At 38.0% G+C, this 18,562-nt stretch overlaps 1 protein-coding gene across 1 annotated transcript in view; it reads left to right on the top strand.

Moving 5' to 3' along the window:
- The window catches only part of LOC128216674 (protein ZGRF1-like), a gene marked incomplete at its 3' end in the record, with an annotated part of 55,347 nt that extends 38,024 nt beyond the window's left edge, over nucleotides 1-17,323 (top strand). Inside the window, exons 20-32 of the mRNA XM_052923312.1 lie at nucleotides 190-319; nucleotides 758-905; nucleotides 1,113-1,190; nucleotides 5,857-5,943; nucleotides 6,195-6,243; nucleotides 6,766-6,843; nucleotides 8,806-8,907; nucleotides 12,783-12,866; nucleotides 13,460-13,588; nucleotides 13,977-14,182; nucleotides 14,484-14,612; nucleotides 15,621-15,730; nucleotides 16,935-17,323. Of these exons, the coding sequence (XP_052779272.1) occupies nucleotides 190-319; nucleotides 758-905; nucleotides 1,113-1,190; nucleotides 5,857-5,943; nucleotides 6,195-6,243; nucleotides 6,766-6,843; nucleotides 8,806-8,907; nucleotides 12,783-12,866; nucleotides 13,460-13,588; nucleotides 13,977-14,182; nucleotides 14,484-14,612; nucleotides 15,621-15,730; nucleotides 16,935-17,323 (1,719 nt within the window). The remainder of the gene's footprint in view (nucleotides 1-189; nucleotides 320-757; nucleotides 906-1,112; nucleotides 1,191-5,856; nucleotides 5,944-6,194; nucleotides 6,244-6,765; nucleotides 6,844-8,805; nucleotides 8,908-12,782; nucleotides 12,867-13,459; nucleotides 13,589-13,976; nucleotides 14,183-14,483; nucleotides 14,613-15,620; nucleotides 15,731-16,934) is intronic.
- Nucleotides 17,324-18,562: the final 1,239 nt, after the last annotated feature.

Raw genomic sequence — 18,562 nt, 5'->3', positions numbered from 1 at the left:
GTACATATTGTCAACATTCAGTTCAATACTGTTCCCCTCGTCTTTATGTACTGTTAGACTGGAAGCCATGGGATATGCAGATGATACAGTGAGTTGAGGCTGTTTAAATGTAGTTAAGCTCTCTATTATATAGTTGTCAGAACTTTCCTTTTGGAAGATATTGACCATCTCCCTTTCTCCCCAATGTAGGAGGCATTATCCAGTGAGTACATAGAAAAGTATCACCTGAATGTTGACCAAGCGGAGGCAATGCGGAGGGTGGCAGCCATGTTTACACGCGGAAAGTCCGACAACGTTGACAGTGTGCTCCTCATACATGGTAGTATATGGATTATCTTCTGCATGTTTGTACATTAGCCTCTTACGTCTACTAGTTACGTACCTCACTGGATGGAAATACATGTAGGGTTTTGAAGACTGCATTACAAACCATTACAAGCCAAAATCAGCAGTACCGTATTTTTGTGCATGTAACACTCTTTTTAATTTTGAATGTCCATTTTGAAATTTAGCATGTATGGTAAGTCGAAAGGATTTATACTATTAAAGTGTATTCACTAACATGTTTGTAAAATTATACTTTCAAAATTTCAATATTAGCTTATGATTATGATTAATCTACATACACTGTTTAAATGATTTTAGTAATTCAAGTGGTAGAAGCAAACAGTTTTTTGAATTGATGGATTACCAACTTCATCATTCCGAGTTGTGCTCATGAGATAACTTCGTAATTTGTGTAATGTATGGTCACCAGGAGTGTTTGGTGCGGGGAAAAGTTTCCTGCTGTCTGTGGTCATCCTGTTCCTTATGGAGGTGTTCTCACAGTCACCACAGCAACAGTTGCCATGGAAACTCCTCATCTCATCCACAACCAACGTCGCCGTTGACAGGATACTCATGGGGTATTTAGAGGGAAATTGAAAACTTTCACGATTTTTTCTGTTTAAATTGCTTAAGATCTTATCAAAATCTGATGGTAAGTTTAATACATTTGTTATAAACCTCCAAAGGGAAAAACTGAGTCACTTCTACTTGAAAAAAAACCGTCAAATCAGCAGGACAGTAGAACTTTTATTAAATTCCAATTTCTCCTATTATTCTGTTTTCAGCTTACTTGATCTTGGGTTTGAGGATTTTGTCAGGGTTGGAAGTGTGAAGAAGATAGCTAAACCTGTGCTACCCTACAGGTAAGGCATTCATACCATAGACATGCTTTAATACTTTTACTGGTTCAACATACAACCCACCCCAGAACAGCAAAAAAAAGAAATTCTGATGGGCAAGGTTCCTGTCTAATGAAGGTGGGGGTAAAGGTTTTTCGTATGTGAAAGGGTTAGCATTTGGCCATTCTTTGTTTGTCCTGATTGGATTTTTTTTTAGCCAAACATTTTTTAGCTCGACAATTCGAAGAAAAGGTGGGCTATAATACTCGCCCAAGCGTCGACATCCGGTTAAAGTTTTAGGGCAAGTTGGGAGTTTCACTTATAAGTCCAATACAATTCAATTGAGTTAATACTTCACACAGTTGTTCAGGACCATCACATGATGAGGTTAGATAACTCCATATTATTCTTTATACAGATTATGGCCCCTGATTGACTATGAAACTTAGGTTAAAGTTTTAGGGCAAGTTGGGATTTTCACTTAAAACTCCAATACCATTCATTCAATTGATTTAATACTTTAAACAGTTGTTCAGAGCCATCACATAATGAGGTTAGATAACTTAATATTATCTTTTATACAAATTATGGCCCCAGATTGACTATGGAACTTAGGTTAAAGTTTTAGGGCAGGTTGGGATATTTATTTATAACTTCTATACCCTTCATTCAATTGACTTTATACTTCACACAACTGTTCAGGACCAACACCCAATGAGGTAACATAACTCCATATCCTTAATACAAGTCATGGCCCCTGATTGACTTAGGTTAAAGTTTTAGGCAAGTAAAAGTTAAGGGCAAGTTGGGATTTTAATAAAAAAAATTCTATACCTTTCATTCAATACACCTAATAAAAATTCAAAATTATTTACGACCATCTTACAACAAGAAACATAACTCCATTTGAACCCTAAATACAAATTATGTCCCTTGAATATTTTCATTATTATTTTTTTTAATTTCTTTTGACAGGCATATTTTTACTTTGAATTTTTACCACTTGTAATACGACAACGAAACTACTGACAAACATGTCAGATACTTGTAATACGACAAAACCACTCACAAACATGTTAGTTACTTGTAGTACGACAAAACCACTGACAAACATGCGGGTTACTTGTAATACGACAATGAAACCACTGACAAACATATCGGTTACTTGTAATACGACAATGAAACCACTGACAAACATGGCGGTTACTTGTAATATGACAATGAAACCACTGACAAACATGTCAGTTACTTGTAATACGACAAAACCACTGACAAACATGGCGGTTACTTGTAATACGACAATGAAACCACTGACAAACATGTCAGTTACTTGTAATACGACAATGAAACCACTGACAAACATGTCGGTTACTTGTAATACGACAAAACCACTGACAAACATGTCAGTTACTTGTAATACGACAATGAAACCACTGACAAACATGTCTGTTACTTGTAATACGACAAAACCACTGACAAACATATCGGTTACTTGTAGTACAACAAAACCACTGACAAACATGTCAGTTACTTGTAATACGACAAAACCACTGACAAACATGTCAGTTATTTGTAATACGACAAAACCACTGACAAACATGTCAGTTACTTGTAATACGGCAATGAAACCACTGACAAACATGTCGGTTACTTGTAATACGACAAAACCACTGACAAACATGTCAGTTACTTGTAATACGACAATAATAACCACTGACAAACATGTCTGTTACTTGTAATACGACAAAACCACTGACAAACATATCGGTTACTTGTAGTACAACAAAACCACTGACAAACATGTCAGTTACTTGTAATACGACAAAACCACTGACAAACATGTCAGTTATTTGTAATACGACAAAACCACTGACAAACATGACAGTTACTTGTAATACGACAAATCCACTGACAAACATGTCAGTTACTTGAAATACGACAAAACCACTGACAAACATGGCGGTTACTTGTAATACGACAATGAAACCACTGACAAACATGTCAGTTACTTGTAATATGACAAAACCACTGACAAACATGTCAGTTACTTGTAATACAACAAAACCACTGACAAACATGTAAGTTACTTGTAGTACGACAAAACCACTGACAAACATGTCAGTTACTTGAAATACGACAAATCCACTGACAAACATGTCAGTTACTTGTAGTACAACAATGAAACCACTGACAAACATGTCGGATACTTGTAATATGACAAAACCACTGACAAACATGGCGGTTACTTGTAATACGACAATGAAACCACTGACAAACATGGCGGATACTTGTAATACGACAAAACCACTGACAAACATGGCGGTTACTTGTAGTATGACAAAACCACTGACAAACATGTCAATTACTTGTAGTATGACAAAACCACTGACAAACATGTCAATTACTTGTAGTATGACAAAACCGCTGAAAAACATGTCAGTTACTTGTAGTACGACAAAACCACTGACAAACATGCCGGTTACTTGTAATATGACAATGAAACCACTGACAAACATGGCCGTTACTTGTAATACGACAATGAAACCACTGACAAACATGTCAGTTACTTGTTATATGAAAAAACCACTGACAAACATGGCGGTTACTTGTAATACGACAAACCACTGACAAACATGTCAGTTACTTGTAATATGACAAAACCACTGACAAACATGTCAGATACTTGTAATAAGACAATGAAACCACTGACAAACATGTCAGTTACTTGTAATACGACAAAACCACTGACAAACATGGCGGTTACGTGTAATATGACAATGAAACCACTGACAAACATGGCGGTTACCGTATTATATCATGCATAGGACGCACTTTTTTACCCAAAATTCTCGTCTTTAAAATTTCCCGCGTCCTTTCTTTGCTATTAGAATTGCATCTGGTTTTTTTCAAGTCCATTTTAGGTCGAAAATATCGGACCGGGGAAGAACGCGGTAATAGTAAGTATCTGTACTGTGTCACCGAAGAGAACAACTGACTTAGGTAAAATCACGCAAGTTAACACACGCAGAAATATATTGAATGTTTGCTTTAAAATGTTTAATTGAGAAATAAATTGAAAACAAACATGAGTGTTTACTTTTTTACAAAAAGGACGCTACTCACAAAAACTTGATGTGAGTCAGCACTTTAACTAGATTGAGTTATAACGGCGACAGAAAATCGGGAAAGGAGGTAAATATCAATTAATCATTGTTCATGATTTTAATGTTTCGATATTTTACAAAACATTGTTGTATCTTACTGTTTTAAAAAAATAATAAAGGAATGTGCATAATGCAAAGTATCATTATTGTCACTATGAAATCTTTCAAATGTGCGAAGGTGTGAAAAACACCCGCTCTCTGCCATTAGAAAAACATCAATAGAATGAACTATTGCGATGGTAATACCGTATGGTTAATTGTTTGCACTTTACCCGATGTGCCTTCCGCTGGCAAGGATAATTACCGACACGCATTAATTATGCCTGACATATTTTAATCCGCGCAGCGACAAGCCTTGTCAAAACAATCATCAGTTTTGACAATACACAGTTTTTCAACGGTTGACTATCATTCAGAAGGCATGTCGGGACTATTGCAACGGTTGCAACGGTTGACTGTCAGTCAGAATGCGTGTCGGGACTATTACGACATTTGTATAAGTCTTATAATATGCGTGAATGTTCTCAAAATGTCAAGACTTTTATCATTATTGTGTACACTGAATTACCGAAATATGACGATAATTATCGAAATACACAAGCCAGTTATCGAAATATGCCTTATATACATTTCTTTTTTTTTACTTCAATGTTATAAATATTTGACCAACCTCAATTTTTCAGCTCTGATTATATATTAAGGGGTTTTACCGTTTTTTTCAACTATTTTTTTGCCTGCGTCCTATCTATGCTAGCGTCCTATACATGATATAATATGGTACTTGTAATACGGCAATGCAACCACTGACAAACATGTCAGTTACTTGTAATATGACAAAACCACTGACAAACATGTCAGTTACTTGTAATATGACAAAACCACTGACAAACATGTCAGTTACTTGAAATATGACAAAACCACTGACAAACATGGCGGTTACCTGTAATACGACAAAACCACTGACAAACATGTCAGTTACTTGTAATATGACAAAACCACTGACAAACATGGCGGTTACTTGTAATACGACAAAATCACTGACAAACATGTCAGTTACTTGTAATATGCCAAAACCACTGACAAACATGGCGGTTACTTGTAATGTGACAAAACCTCTGACAAACATGGCAATTACTTGTAATATGACAATGAAGCCACTGACAAACATGTCAGTTACTTGTAATACATCAAAACCACCGACAAACATGGCAGTTACTTGTAATGCGACTATTGGATCACCTGCAGTGGGGTGGTCTAATTTGAAAGTGCCTTCCAGGGGTGAGTTATAGGTTTAACTGAACTAGCATTAATATTTTACCAGTATACAAACATGCTTAAATGGTTTTAGATATTTTATGATTCTTATCTTAATAGAAGACAAGCTTCGAAATTATTCAGATACAAGATAGAAGAAGCTTCAATTAAAGTCAGGTATATGCTAAAAAGAAACATTATCTGTACTCTAATTCTTACCATGATATTGCAAAATCATCTTTGGCACATATGTACAGGTACATTTGTTTCAGTGTACATGCGGGAGGGACTGCCAGTCAGGAACTGAAGGACCTACAGGAGATGTTAAGGAGTGGAGACCTCACCAACCAGGAGAAAAGGTAAGGCCGCAAATCTATTGGCCTACCAATTACTGTTTATTCTATACAATAAACATCATTAAGTGGAGTTGAGATAAGCAGTCCAAGTACAATTATGTATGGACTGTCATTATTTCAAGAAGTCCTTCTATGTACACTATAATTGATATCAAAATATTGCTACCATTCTCTAATGTATTCCACTCTAGTTGTCACTTTATAACTTAGTTTTGAATGATATCATTAAAAATGTCATCATTTGTGTTTTGCAGTCATGTACGGCAGAGCATTGAGAAACACAGACATGGGGAAAACAAGAAGGTCAGTTATATATCGCAAAGTACTTGAACGTATTCTTACTTTAGAAGCTTTCATACAATAACCATATATGCCAGTCATACGAAGGGACATAACTAATTCACTGGTCTGTCAAAGTCATTTTAGTGTTATGGCCCTTGAATTTGCAAGAAATTAAAGAATTTACAGTCTAAGCTCATTTTAGCATAATGTTTATTGTCAAAATCTCTCACCTTATGTCATCAACTCCACAGTTATCGCACTTGAATTGACATTTTTTTCATTGACACCCTTTGCTCTCTACTATTGGCAAACATACAAAAAGCTTCACCAACCTTCGTGTCCTAGACGCAAGACAGGCTAATTTAGCACTCATGTTTTATTTTTCTTCTTTGGTAGTTCACACATTATCATGGTAGAATACATGTTTACATATTAACTCACAAGCATCGCTTCTAAGCTGGTTTTTTGTTTAAAATCTAAACTGGTATTGTGTATTTGCGTAATTTTATGTTTTTGTAACAAAGCTGACCAATGTGTTCACAGAAGCTGGGTCGTGTCCATGTGGTTGGTGCTACCTGTGCATCGTGCTCTCTCAACTGTCTCAACAATATGACTTTTCCGGTAAGTACTTACAAAGAATAGAGGGCATATCTGTTACCATATAGCTTATGGTAGAGTATAGTTTGAGCTGTGAAAGTGGTCTAGATGTCTGCCTCTCACCATGGAGGTCATAGACTGAAGAGTCACAAGGGGCACTTTTTTATGGCATCTCAAAATAGACAACAGTGCTGTTTTTTACCCTGGAAACAGATTTGACCATTATTCATATCAACCTATATATGTCGTTACTATGAAGCTAAAACAAATAATTACTTATTATGCCCCCCTTCGAAGAAGAGGGGTATATTGCTTTGCACAGGCATGTCGGTCCGTCGGTAGACCAAAGCTTGTCCGAGTGATAACTCAACAATTCCTTGGCATATGGTCATCAAACTTGACATGAAGGTTGGGTCTGACCAGTAGATGACTCCTATTGATTTAAGGGCTCATTGGGTCAAAGGTCAAGTTCACAGTGACCTTTAATGGTAAAATAATTTTAAAGCTTGTCCGAGTGATAACTCAACAATGCCTAGACCTATGGTCATCAAACTTGATATGGAAGTTGGGCCTGACCAGTAGATGACCCCTACTGTTATTGGGGGTCATCGGGCCAAAGGTCAAGGTCACAGTGACCTTGAATGGTAAAAGGTTGTCCGAGTGATAGCTCGACAATGCCTGCACCCATGGCCCTCAAACTTGACTTGGAGGTTGGGCCTGACCAGTAGCTGACCCCTATTGTTTTTGGGGGCTCATCGGGTCAATGTCACAGTGACCTTGAATGGTAAAAGGTTGTCCGAGTGATAACTCAACAATGCCTGCACCCATGGCCCTCATAATTGAATTGGAGGTTGGGCCTGACCAGTAGATGGCCCCTATTGTATTTGGGGGTCATTGGGCCAAAGGTCAAGGTCACAGTGACCTTGAATGGTAAAGGGTTGTCCATGTGATAACTCGACAATGCCTGCACCCATGGCCCTCAAACTTGACTTGGAGGTTGGGCTTGACCAGTAGATGACCCCTATAGTTTTTGGGGGTCATTGAGCCAAAGTTCAAGGTCACAGTGACCTTGAATGGTAAAAGGTTGTCCATGTGTTCACTCAACAATGCCTGCACCTATGGCCCTCAAACTTGACTTGGAGGTTGGGCCTGACCAGAAGATGACCCCTATTGTTTTTGGGGGTCATCGGGCCAAAGGTCAAGGTCACAGTGACCTTGAATGGTAAAAGGTTGTCTTGAGTGATAACTCAACAATGCCTGCACCCATGGCCCCCAAACTTGACATGAAGGTTGGGCCTGACCAGTAGATGACCCTTCTTGACTTTGAGGGTCATCGGGCCAAGGTCAAGGTCACAATAACCTTTAACACAAAAAAGTTAACAAATCTTCTCCCAGTGATATCTCAACAATGCCTGAACCTATGATCATCAAACTTGACATGGAAGTTGGGCCTGAACAAGGAGATGACACTAATTGATTTTAGGAGTCATTGGGTCAAAGGTAAAGTTCACAGTGACCTTGAATGCGAAAATGTTTCAAGTGATAATTCGACAATGCCTGCACCCATGGCCCTCAAACTTGATTTGGTGTTGTGTCTGACCTGTAGATGACCCCTTATGATTTTAGGGGTCATCGGGTCAAAGGTCAAGGTTACAGTGACCTTGAAAGAAAAAAGCTTGTCTGTGTGATAACTTGCCAATGCCTGCACCCATGGCCCTCAAACTTTGAATGGTCATAATCTTAAAACTGCCTCAACGGCATCCAATGTCAGTGACAAATCAGCTGTCATTTCGGTCCATGCATATTTCATTCAATTGTCGATATAATCCTGACAACATGGCGCTCAGGGGGGGGGCATAATGTTTGACAAACATCTCTTGTTTATGATAGAATTGAGCTCCCCTTTTTTGTGCCAATTCAAAATTATATTGATGCTCCTAAATAAGTCTCACAGCTAAATGAACTACTTGTGTGTGCTGCCTACAGCTTGTGTTGCTGGATGAGTGCAGTCAGATGACAGAGCCCACCTCACTACTGCCTATAGCCAGGTTCCTGTGTCACAAACTCATCCTTGTGGGAGATCCAAAGGTTTGTGATGGCATGTTTCTTATACCTTAAAGTTAAAGGGCCAAATTCAGAACAAAAACTCTCACTCACATTCCAACCACATTCACCTAAGGGACACTCAAGTGATCACTTGGGTGGGACAAGAGGAGTGACACTCAAGTGATCTGTTTGTATTCACAGGCCTCGCTTACACTCCACTTCATCAAGTGACCAATACAGTTCACTTGTCTTACATGTAACTATTCATGATCATATCGGATAATCTATTTGATTGTAGGGTTATATACAGTATATATACAATTTTTAACAGAATTATGTTAATTTGAGATTTATGTGCCTTATTGTTAGAAATGGCGACAAATAAGTAAAAATATTATTTTGAAACTGAAATTAAACAATTAAAAACACATAAAAAATAGCTATGGATTAAATTAGGGAATAAAACTACCGTATTTCCTCTACTATAAGACAGGGAAATTTGGTCCCGATTTTTAACCTTTAAGTAGGGGGCCTGTCTTATAAGCGAGGCTATAAGAAATTCAGAAAGAATAGAGTTAGAATCAGGAATATTCAACATAAGGTATACGACCGATTGATTTATTGTCTGTTGATGACACCCCAATAAAAGTGACACGATCACACCCATCGGATTAAGACGACCATCTGCTTTGTTTCGCTATGATGAACACTCGATATAACGCTTGTTATCGGTCCAAACACATTGTTTATCACAGCAGACATATTTTGCTACCTTTAAAATTAAAATATTTTGAACAAAAAAATTGAATTATTATTTTTTATATGTCGTAAATAAAACTTATTTTTTCCTTACTATTAGGCTTTGCGTATATCATGCACATACATGTAACTGGTAGATTTCAATACACATTTCATTAATCATTACATTAATTTATCCGCAATCATCAATGGTTATTTATTTCTCAAAATTTAAGTCCCATCAACTGCAATCCAAACAAACACCTGTGAAAAAATTAACTTATTAACACATGTAATGGAATGTGTCGTGTTCATCGGCTGCAGATCAAACAGTACAATTTGTGATGTCACAGCACAAGCTGTGTAAAGATCAAAGGTGCACTGCAATGGTTTGTATTTAAATAGGTCAATCAAATACGGTATAAACCCATTTAACTCCCAAGATTGTGTCTAGGCTGGTAAAAACATACCATACGATCGGAAAATAAAAATCAATAATCCTAAGCAAATGAACAAATTTAATTGACTGTTTAGCTTGAACATTATCAAAGACTTGGAGAATTTCAAGTGATGGATTTGCTTTGAAAATCGACCCCGTCTTATAAACGAGTCGAGACAAAAATACCAGATTTCATGGGCAAAGTTAGGGGGTCGTCTAATAAGCGGATCGCCTTATAATTGGGGAAATACGGTACTTCTTATGGGGAAGTGATGATAATAATAATAATAATAATTCAGATGCTATGATGGATGACCCACTAACTACAATCCAACCTACTGTAGACTGGGAAATATATATCAAGTCTCCAACCACGCTTTAATATAAACCTGGGACAAATATCTGATTGGCACATACTTTTGAAACTCTGAATTTTTAATAGAAGTCCACATTACTGAAGTACTCCAATGAAGTATCAAGATCTCTTTATTATTGTCTGGGAACCGAGATTTCCCTTATTTGTTGGAAATTTATGATAAATTTCATCATTTCTACTTGTCATGTACATTTACCACTCAAACTCCCAGTCCTCCAGGATGGTTCAAGTGGCCTAGCCGAGCACTCACAAACGTCCCACTTGCACGAAAACACTTGAGTCTCACTTACACCTGTGAATACGGAAAGTACTTTCACTCAAACATATCTAAACTGTTATGTGATTTCTGAAGATTAACTCATTAAGTGTGTGTGAGATTGGCTGTTCTGAATTAAGGCCAAAGTGTTCTTAAATATGCCCAAAGCTCGCCCAAGTATTGCATGTTTGCCATATTAAAAGTGACTTACTTTCCAATACAATGTATAAAGTCCTGACAATTTGTTAAAGGTCCCCATTTTGATACGTCTAATAATCTAATTCCTGTGCTTGTTCTACATGGGAAACAGATATTTCACCTCAAAGCTGTCCTTACATGCAGTTAAATAAAATAAGTTAAGATGATCTGAACAAACAATAATCTTGCTATAGAGATTGAATATCTGATATTTTGTGTAAATGGAAGTGGCCCGAACTCTTCAGTGTACGGAGAGGGCTCACATCAGCAGCCAGGTGCAACACAAACAATAGTAATGCTACAGAGATTGAATGTCTGAGATATTTTGTTACTGCAACTGGCTCCCACTATCATTGGTTCGTAGAGCGCTAACACCAGCAGCCAAGTGGAAACTGTTTCACAGGCTCCAACACAAACATTATTATGTCTCCCCCTCTCTGGGGGAGACATATTGTTTTTGCCCTGTCCGTCAGTCCGGTAGTCCGTCCGTACGTCACACTTCGTTTCCGATCGATAACTGGAAAACCGCATGACCTAGGATCACCAAACTTGGTAGGGAGGTTGGTCGTGAGGTGTAGAGGATCCCTATTGTTTTTGGGGTCACTAGGTCAAAGGTCAAGGTCGCGGCGACCCCCAATATAAAAAACATTTCTGCTCAAAATCTTGAGAACGGTTTGACCTAGGTTCACCAAACTTGGTAGGGAGGTTGGTCGTGAGGTGTAGAGGATCCCTATTGTTTTTGGGGTCACTAGGTCAAAGGTCAAGGTCGCGGCGACCCCCAATATAAAAAACATTTCTGCTCAAAATCTTGAGAACGGTTTGACCTAGGTTCACCAAACTTGGTAGGGAGGTTGGTCATGAGGTGTAGAAGATCCCTATTGTTTTGGGGGTCACTAGGTCAAAGGTCAAGGTCGCGGCGACCCCCAATGTAAAAAACATTTCCGCTCAATATCTTGAGAATGGTTTGACCTAGGTTCACCAAACTTGGTAGGGAGGTTGATCATGAGGTTTAGAAAACTCCTATATTTTGGGGGGTCACAAGGTCAAAGGTCAACGTCGCTGTGACCTCTAATGTAAAAAAATATTTCCGTGCAATATCAGGAGAATGCTTTGATCTAGGTTCACCAAACTTTGAAGTGAGGTTGGTCATGATGTCTAGTTGATTTTGCGATCAGTTGGTCAAAGGTCAAGGTCACTGACCTTGAGGTGAAGAACCGGTTTCTGCTCAATAACTCAAGAACGTTTACACCCAGGAACTTCATACTTGGTATGCCAGTTAGTCATGACTAGTTGATGGCCCCTATTGATTTTGGGATCAGAAGGTCAAAGATGAAGGTCACAATACTGTGAGGTAAAAAATGGTTTCCGCTCAATAACTAAAGAATGCTTCCACCCAGGAACTTAATACCTGGTATGCCAGTTGATCATGACTAGTAGATGACCCGTATTGATTTTCAGGTCAGTAGGTCAAAGGTGAAGGTGACCTTGAGGTAAAATAACAGTTTCCGCTGATTTACTAAACACAACTTCGGCCCAGGAACTTCATACTTGGTTTGCTAGTTGGTCTTGATTATAAGATGACCACTATTGATTTTGAGGTCAGTAGGTCAAGGTCAATTTCTTTGTCACCAGTACGTACGTCACACTTCTTTTGGCTCAATAACTTATGAAAGCTTGGACCCAGGAACTTCATACTTGGACCCAGGAACTTCATACTTTGTATGCAGGTTGGTCATGACCAGTAGATGACCCCTATGTTTGTTCGTCTCCAGTCCAAAAGTACAAATTTCATGTCCATCATTGATTATTTCTCACCTACGACCACACAATGGGGGAGACATGCGCTTTTTCAAAAAAGCAATCTCTAGTTCAAGCTACAGAGGTTGAACGTCTTATATTTTGTATTACAGCAACTGGCTCCCACTATCCAGGGTTCGGAGAGCGCTCACACCAGCGGTCTGGAGCAGACACTGTTTGACAGGCTCATACACATGGTGGGTACATCCCCCCTCCCCTCCTATGGTGGGGTTCATAATACAGTTGATCTGTAGGAATAGTGTGTATTTAATTGTAATGTAATAACATTGAAGTCACTGACATCACTTGTTGTTGAATACATGTTTAACGTAACTGATAACATTTAGATAAAAATATGTTTAACTGAGGTCAGTATTGTTGAATAACTTAACCAGAATAAGGTATGCTATTCAAATGATATACATTGCTCTAATGTATGCGTCATAGTTGTAGATCCTTGCAGTACATCACGGATTTTGTTTGAAAGTAGCTGGATAATTGCTGAAGTTAAATAGGGATTTGGGGGACCTCCCATCACTAGTTGCCATTGTTATTCCCTGGCTACCGGGTCATTTTGAAACCACTTGTACATAGTATGAACTGATATATGTGTTTGGTTACGTGTATTCTGTTATATAGTTCATAAATTTCAAATTTTAAGATTGGAAATATCATCAACGTTCCCCAAGTAAACTGCACAAGGGCTAGAAAATCCAGTGGATCCCTTACAGTTCAACATAATTCAATGATCACAACAAATTTCTATTTCACACACACATGTATTGTACAGGGCAGCATTCCGACCCTGTTACGGACCCAGTACCGGTGCCACCCCAATATTAGTGCTGTGGCCAACACCCAGTTTTATGGGGGCATGTTGCAGGATGGCGTCTCACAACACTGCAGGAAACCCTTACTGGTAAATAACTGGATAAATCATAGATAAGATCTTAAATTTTGTTTTAAATGGCATTTCTTTGATGCAAAAGTAGTAAATTAGCAAATTTGCATCAAAATCAAGTTTGATTACACTAGTGTAATATAAAAATATGTGGTTGTTGACTTGTTGTTTTACACTTTAAATTAGCAACTTCATGTAATAAATACATAATATGACATACAAGATACATGTACTACCAGACATTGGTGTAAAGCGTTTTTAGTCTTAACTCTTTTATACAGAATAAACTTGGTTATACTTGATTTCACTCATTTGGTTTTGTGTTTATCCTCATTTATTATTATTTCTTTTTGAAATATCACCATTGTATAGTTCTTCTTATGCTCACCAATCATATACTCTTCAGGAGGTACTGCCCACCCTGTGTTACTACGATGTCTCTCGTGGCTCTGAGTGCTGTGAGGGTGCAGGCAGCTTCTACAACGAGGCTGAATCCCAGTATGTGGCCTTCCTGCTACAACTGATCCTGGGGGCTGGACTTGAGCCAGGGCAAGTGGGGGTGATCACCTTGTACAGAGCCCAGGTGGCCCGCATCACTGACATTCTGGCCAGGTAAGGGGGAAGCCATGAGGGGAAGGGGACATAATAATATTGAAATAAACATCATGCAGTAAATTCACTTCCAGTTCTTGCTGTGAATAGTTGATTATAATGTTTGAGTAAATGTATGAATAATTTCTCTGTATTACTTGAGGGACATTTTTTACCAATTAAATGTAAAACAAAGATAATGATCTGGAACATATGGATATGGTCAAGTACATCTAAATGTGTGTACACTTAAATTTGTAGAATCTGTATTCAAACTTACCTTGTGATTATTTTTCCTGCAAATGCACTCCTTTGCCTGTAGTTGTAGCTGTGCGGATGATGTGCGGGGTGTGCTGGTGTCGACTGTGGACGCTTTCCAGGGTGGGGAGAGAGACGTCATAATCCTCTCAACTGTCCGCACTAACGCCACAGGCTTCATCGACAATGACAAGTGAGGAGTGAAAGCTGGGATATCAGTTTTGCTTTAACAAACAATTAAATTTAATTATAACCATATAGGGGGGGTATTTTTTTTCCAAATTTGGACACAATTAGTATGAAATGCTCATTTAGGTTCTCATATTTTATGTGGAGTCTTGATATGAAGCAAATGGCTATTCCTTTAAAACTCACAATATCGGTTAATGCAAAAATATTATCTTTTAATTATCATCTTTAACTCATTTGAGTTTAATGATAAAAATATATGATTTAGGTACAGATGAAAAATATTAGCCTTGATAAATGGTGGTGTTCTTTTAAATTAATAGTTGTGAAGTCACAAATTCCTTATGTTAAAAATGCCAAAATATGGCTAATATTTCTTTACCTGCACCTTAATCATATGCATTTTTTTGTTTTGCTCATTTTTAGCGAAAAAAAAAAGAAAATTGTCTAAAACTGACATAAACTTGGCATCGATGTGTATAATGCATTGAAACTTACTAACTGAAGTACCACATAGTTTACAATTTATTTAAGTTTAGCAGTTATTTTGTATTTTTCCATTAAAAAAGATTACTGGGTATGTCTACCAGGTAGAATTCATTCCTTATGCGTGATTAGCTAGTCGGTGATATCATGTGATATTGCTGATGTAGCTTTATAGCTTAATTATGTCACCCGTTAGAATAAGCCTTTGTAGCTCAGTGAGTAAGACACTGGACTGCAATTTTGGCAACGCGGATTTGAACCCGGTCCCCGACACAATTTTTTTTTTACATTTTTTTTTTTTTTTTTTACAATTATGATATCAAAGCGTAACACATTCTATTAGATAATTGTCCTGAGATTCTTTACAGAAAAAAACTTTTGGGTGCCAATCTGTGATACAGTTCCTTTAAGTGAAATGAGTTAAAACGATTTTGCATTAAAATTAAATAAAGTCAAAACTCATGCCTTAAAATTGTATGTGCATCAATTGTGAGAAAACCTAGCATTGTTTTGTGAATACATTCAGGAGGACAAATGTAGCCCTGACGCGAGCTCGACATCACCTCCTGATAGTGGGTCACCATGGCAACCTGTCAGCCAACCCACTCTGGAGCAGGGTCATCCACCATTGCAGAGGTGAGGCTGTCTAGAGATATTTGTCTGTCAGATGTTAACAATGTTACAATGTAAATCATTTAATGCATGGTAGATTGTTTCGAGAGCAGTCAAAGAAAGATAAAAGCCATTTCTGTTAAACTTCATGTAATAAGAATGATCTATTCGGTCATACCGATTTTTTTATATTTCTTTTTATTCCCCCAAAGGGAGGCATATAGTAATCTGACCTTCTTCCCTTCTGTAATTCTGTCTGTCCCCACTGTCTCCAATCAATAACTGATGAACACTTAGGCCCATAGACAGTAAACTTGGTAGACAGGTTGGTAAGACCAGCAGATGAACCATCAATGAGGTCAGTTGGTCAAAGGTCAAGGTCATTGTGACCTAGAGCTGAAAAATCATTTCTGATCAATAATTAAGGAACACTATGAACACACAGGTTGGAAATGACCAGCAGAGGAACTATAGATTTTGGGGTATATGTGAGTCAAAGGGCCTCAAGGTGAAAATTTGTTTCTGAAAAATAAATGAAGTATGCTTAGGCCCAGAGACCTCAAACTTGGTAGGCAAAATTGGAAATGCCCAGCAGATGCACCATTTTGATTTTGTGGTCAGTGGGTCACAGTCAAGGTTGTATTGAACTGGAGCAATAATCAGTTTCCAATCAACAACTGAAGAACGCTAAGATCCAGGGACTTTTAACTTGGTAGAAAGGTTGATCAGCAGAGGAACCCCCATTGATTTGAAGGTCAGTTGGTGAAAGGTCAAGGTCATGGTGACCTGGCTAAATATCCATTTTCAATCAATATCTTAAGAAAGTTAGGCCCAGATACCCCATACTTGGTAGGCAAGTTTGTAGTGACCAGCAGATGAAACCTATTGATTTGGGGGTAAGTGGTTCAAAGGTCAAGTTTGTGATGGCCTCAGGTTGAAAATCGGTTTCTGATAAAATAGACCCTGAGACAAGTTCACATCCACTCCATTTAACTGTGACTCATCATTTTCATGCATATTCTTTAAAGATGTATCAAATCGGTATTTCCGAACTTCATTGGAAGGTATGGTAGGTCATCATGAAAATCTGTCCAACAAAGTTTTTCAGAGCATTTGTCACATTCCTCTTGTTATGTTTATGGGATAGTTCAAGTTTAAGTATGGGAGTCAGCATGCACTAAACCAAAAAATCAAGAAGTCAATTTGGTGATGCTTACTTTATCCACAGGTTACCCAGATGGGTTTCAATGTGCAGACGAGGCCAGGGCCATACTAGAACAATACTTGGAGACACTGAAGGACAGCCCTAGAACCAGTCAAGCCTCACATGCTACTGGGGATTCTCAAACCAGTTTGGGATCAGGCAAGGGAAGCAACTCATCCAGAAGAAAGTCTGCTGCCAAAAGTGCAAGCAGTACAAGGGAGTCAACTCAGGATGGTGTACAGAATGGAGGAAGAAGGAGAAAAGGAAGGAAGAGAAAGTCCCATGCGTCCAGTGTTCTGCACAATGATTCAGATTCTGAAGACTTTTGTGATAGCTATGGAAACAGTCGGAAGGAAAACATAGAGAACCAGGGAAGTGGGGGCCAGGGGAATGGGAGCCAGGGGAGTGAGGGCCAGGGGAGTGGCGGAGTGAACTTTTCATTATCTTCTTCAGAGAAGAATTTTGAAACTGCACAAAAGAAATGCCTGGATGAGATAGGTGATGTTGTATTGGAGGCATCAGCAAACTCTGAAAAAAATACACAAGGTATGGATACTGATAAGTAAATAAAGAGAATTCAGGCACTAAAGGCTTTCATGTAAAGCAAACTTGCATACTAAGAGCTTTTGAATCTATCATTTGATGAACAGTCACCAATATCATTAGAGCCATCTGGTGCCTTTAGATTGGCGTAAGAGTGAATGAATTAATGAAAGCTATTAATGGAGAAAAGTAATGATAGCAATCAATTACATAATCATATTGCATAATGCAGCCAGATGTGAAGCAAGTTTTTGACATTTTGCCACATTTTCATTTTGTTTCCTGTTCTCTCACTTTCCTCAATGATATTTTAGTAGTGCTTCATCATAGTTACAGGTCTCATTTTATGATTCGTTTACCCGTATTTGATCTTCAAGGTGAAGTGCAGAATGTGAGCTGCCAACCAGTCTTAAAGAAGAGGAGGTTTTCATCCCGACTTGGTCTCTCACATGCTCTGACCACAGAGCAGTACACGAGCGACTCTGACTCTGACCTGCCATCATTTGCTGATGTCTGAATTAATTCTGTATTCATTGAATGTCATTTCTATCATATGCTGTTATTTACATGATGAGTTTATGCTCTGTGATATGTTTAAGGAGTTATTTATACGAGTAGTGAAATTGTATTATTTTTTATACGCCTGTTTTAGATAAACAGGATGTATTGTAGTCTAACGGCCATTGGCTGGGTGGGCTTACGACATCCAGTATTTTGTATGCTAAATAACTCAAGTACCTTTGTCCAATCATCACCAAATTTGGTCATGATGTGTATGGACATAAAATTTTGTTTTGTTACCCAGCCATGTTGCCTCAGTCACTCCAGAACTAAGATCTTTGAATTGGTAAAAACTGTCTTAACAGTGTCCACTCTCTAAGTTGGGCTAAACATGCAACCACTTACCGTTTTTTTATACCATTTGTTCGATAGACAAAATCTGTTAAGTTTTTTTACTGTATATGTAAATTGTTCTTAAATTTGTATGTATTGTGTATTATTTGTATACACTTTATACATAAAAAAAAACCTTTTAATGTTGATTGTTAATAAAAATTGGTATGAAATGTTTTTGTTCACAATTGTTATTGTCATAGCCTTGGTGTTCC

The sequence above is a fragment of the Mya arenaria genome, chromosome 2, assembly GCF_026914265.1.
Source record: "Mya arenaria isolate MELC-2E11 chromosome 2, ASM2691426v1".
NCBI classification, from domain to species: domain Eukaryota; kingdom Metazoa; phylum Mollusca; class Bivalvia; order Myida; family Myidae; genus Mya; species Mya arenaria.
This window is presented reverse-complemented; position numbering and strand designations above follow the sequence as displayed.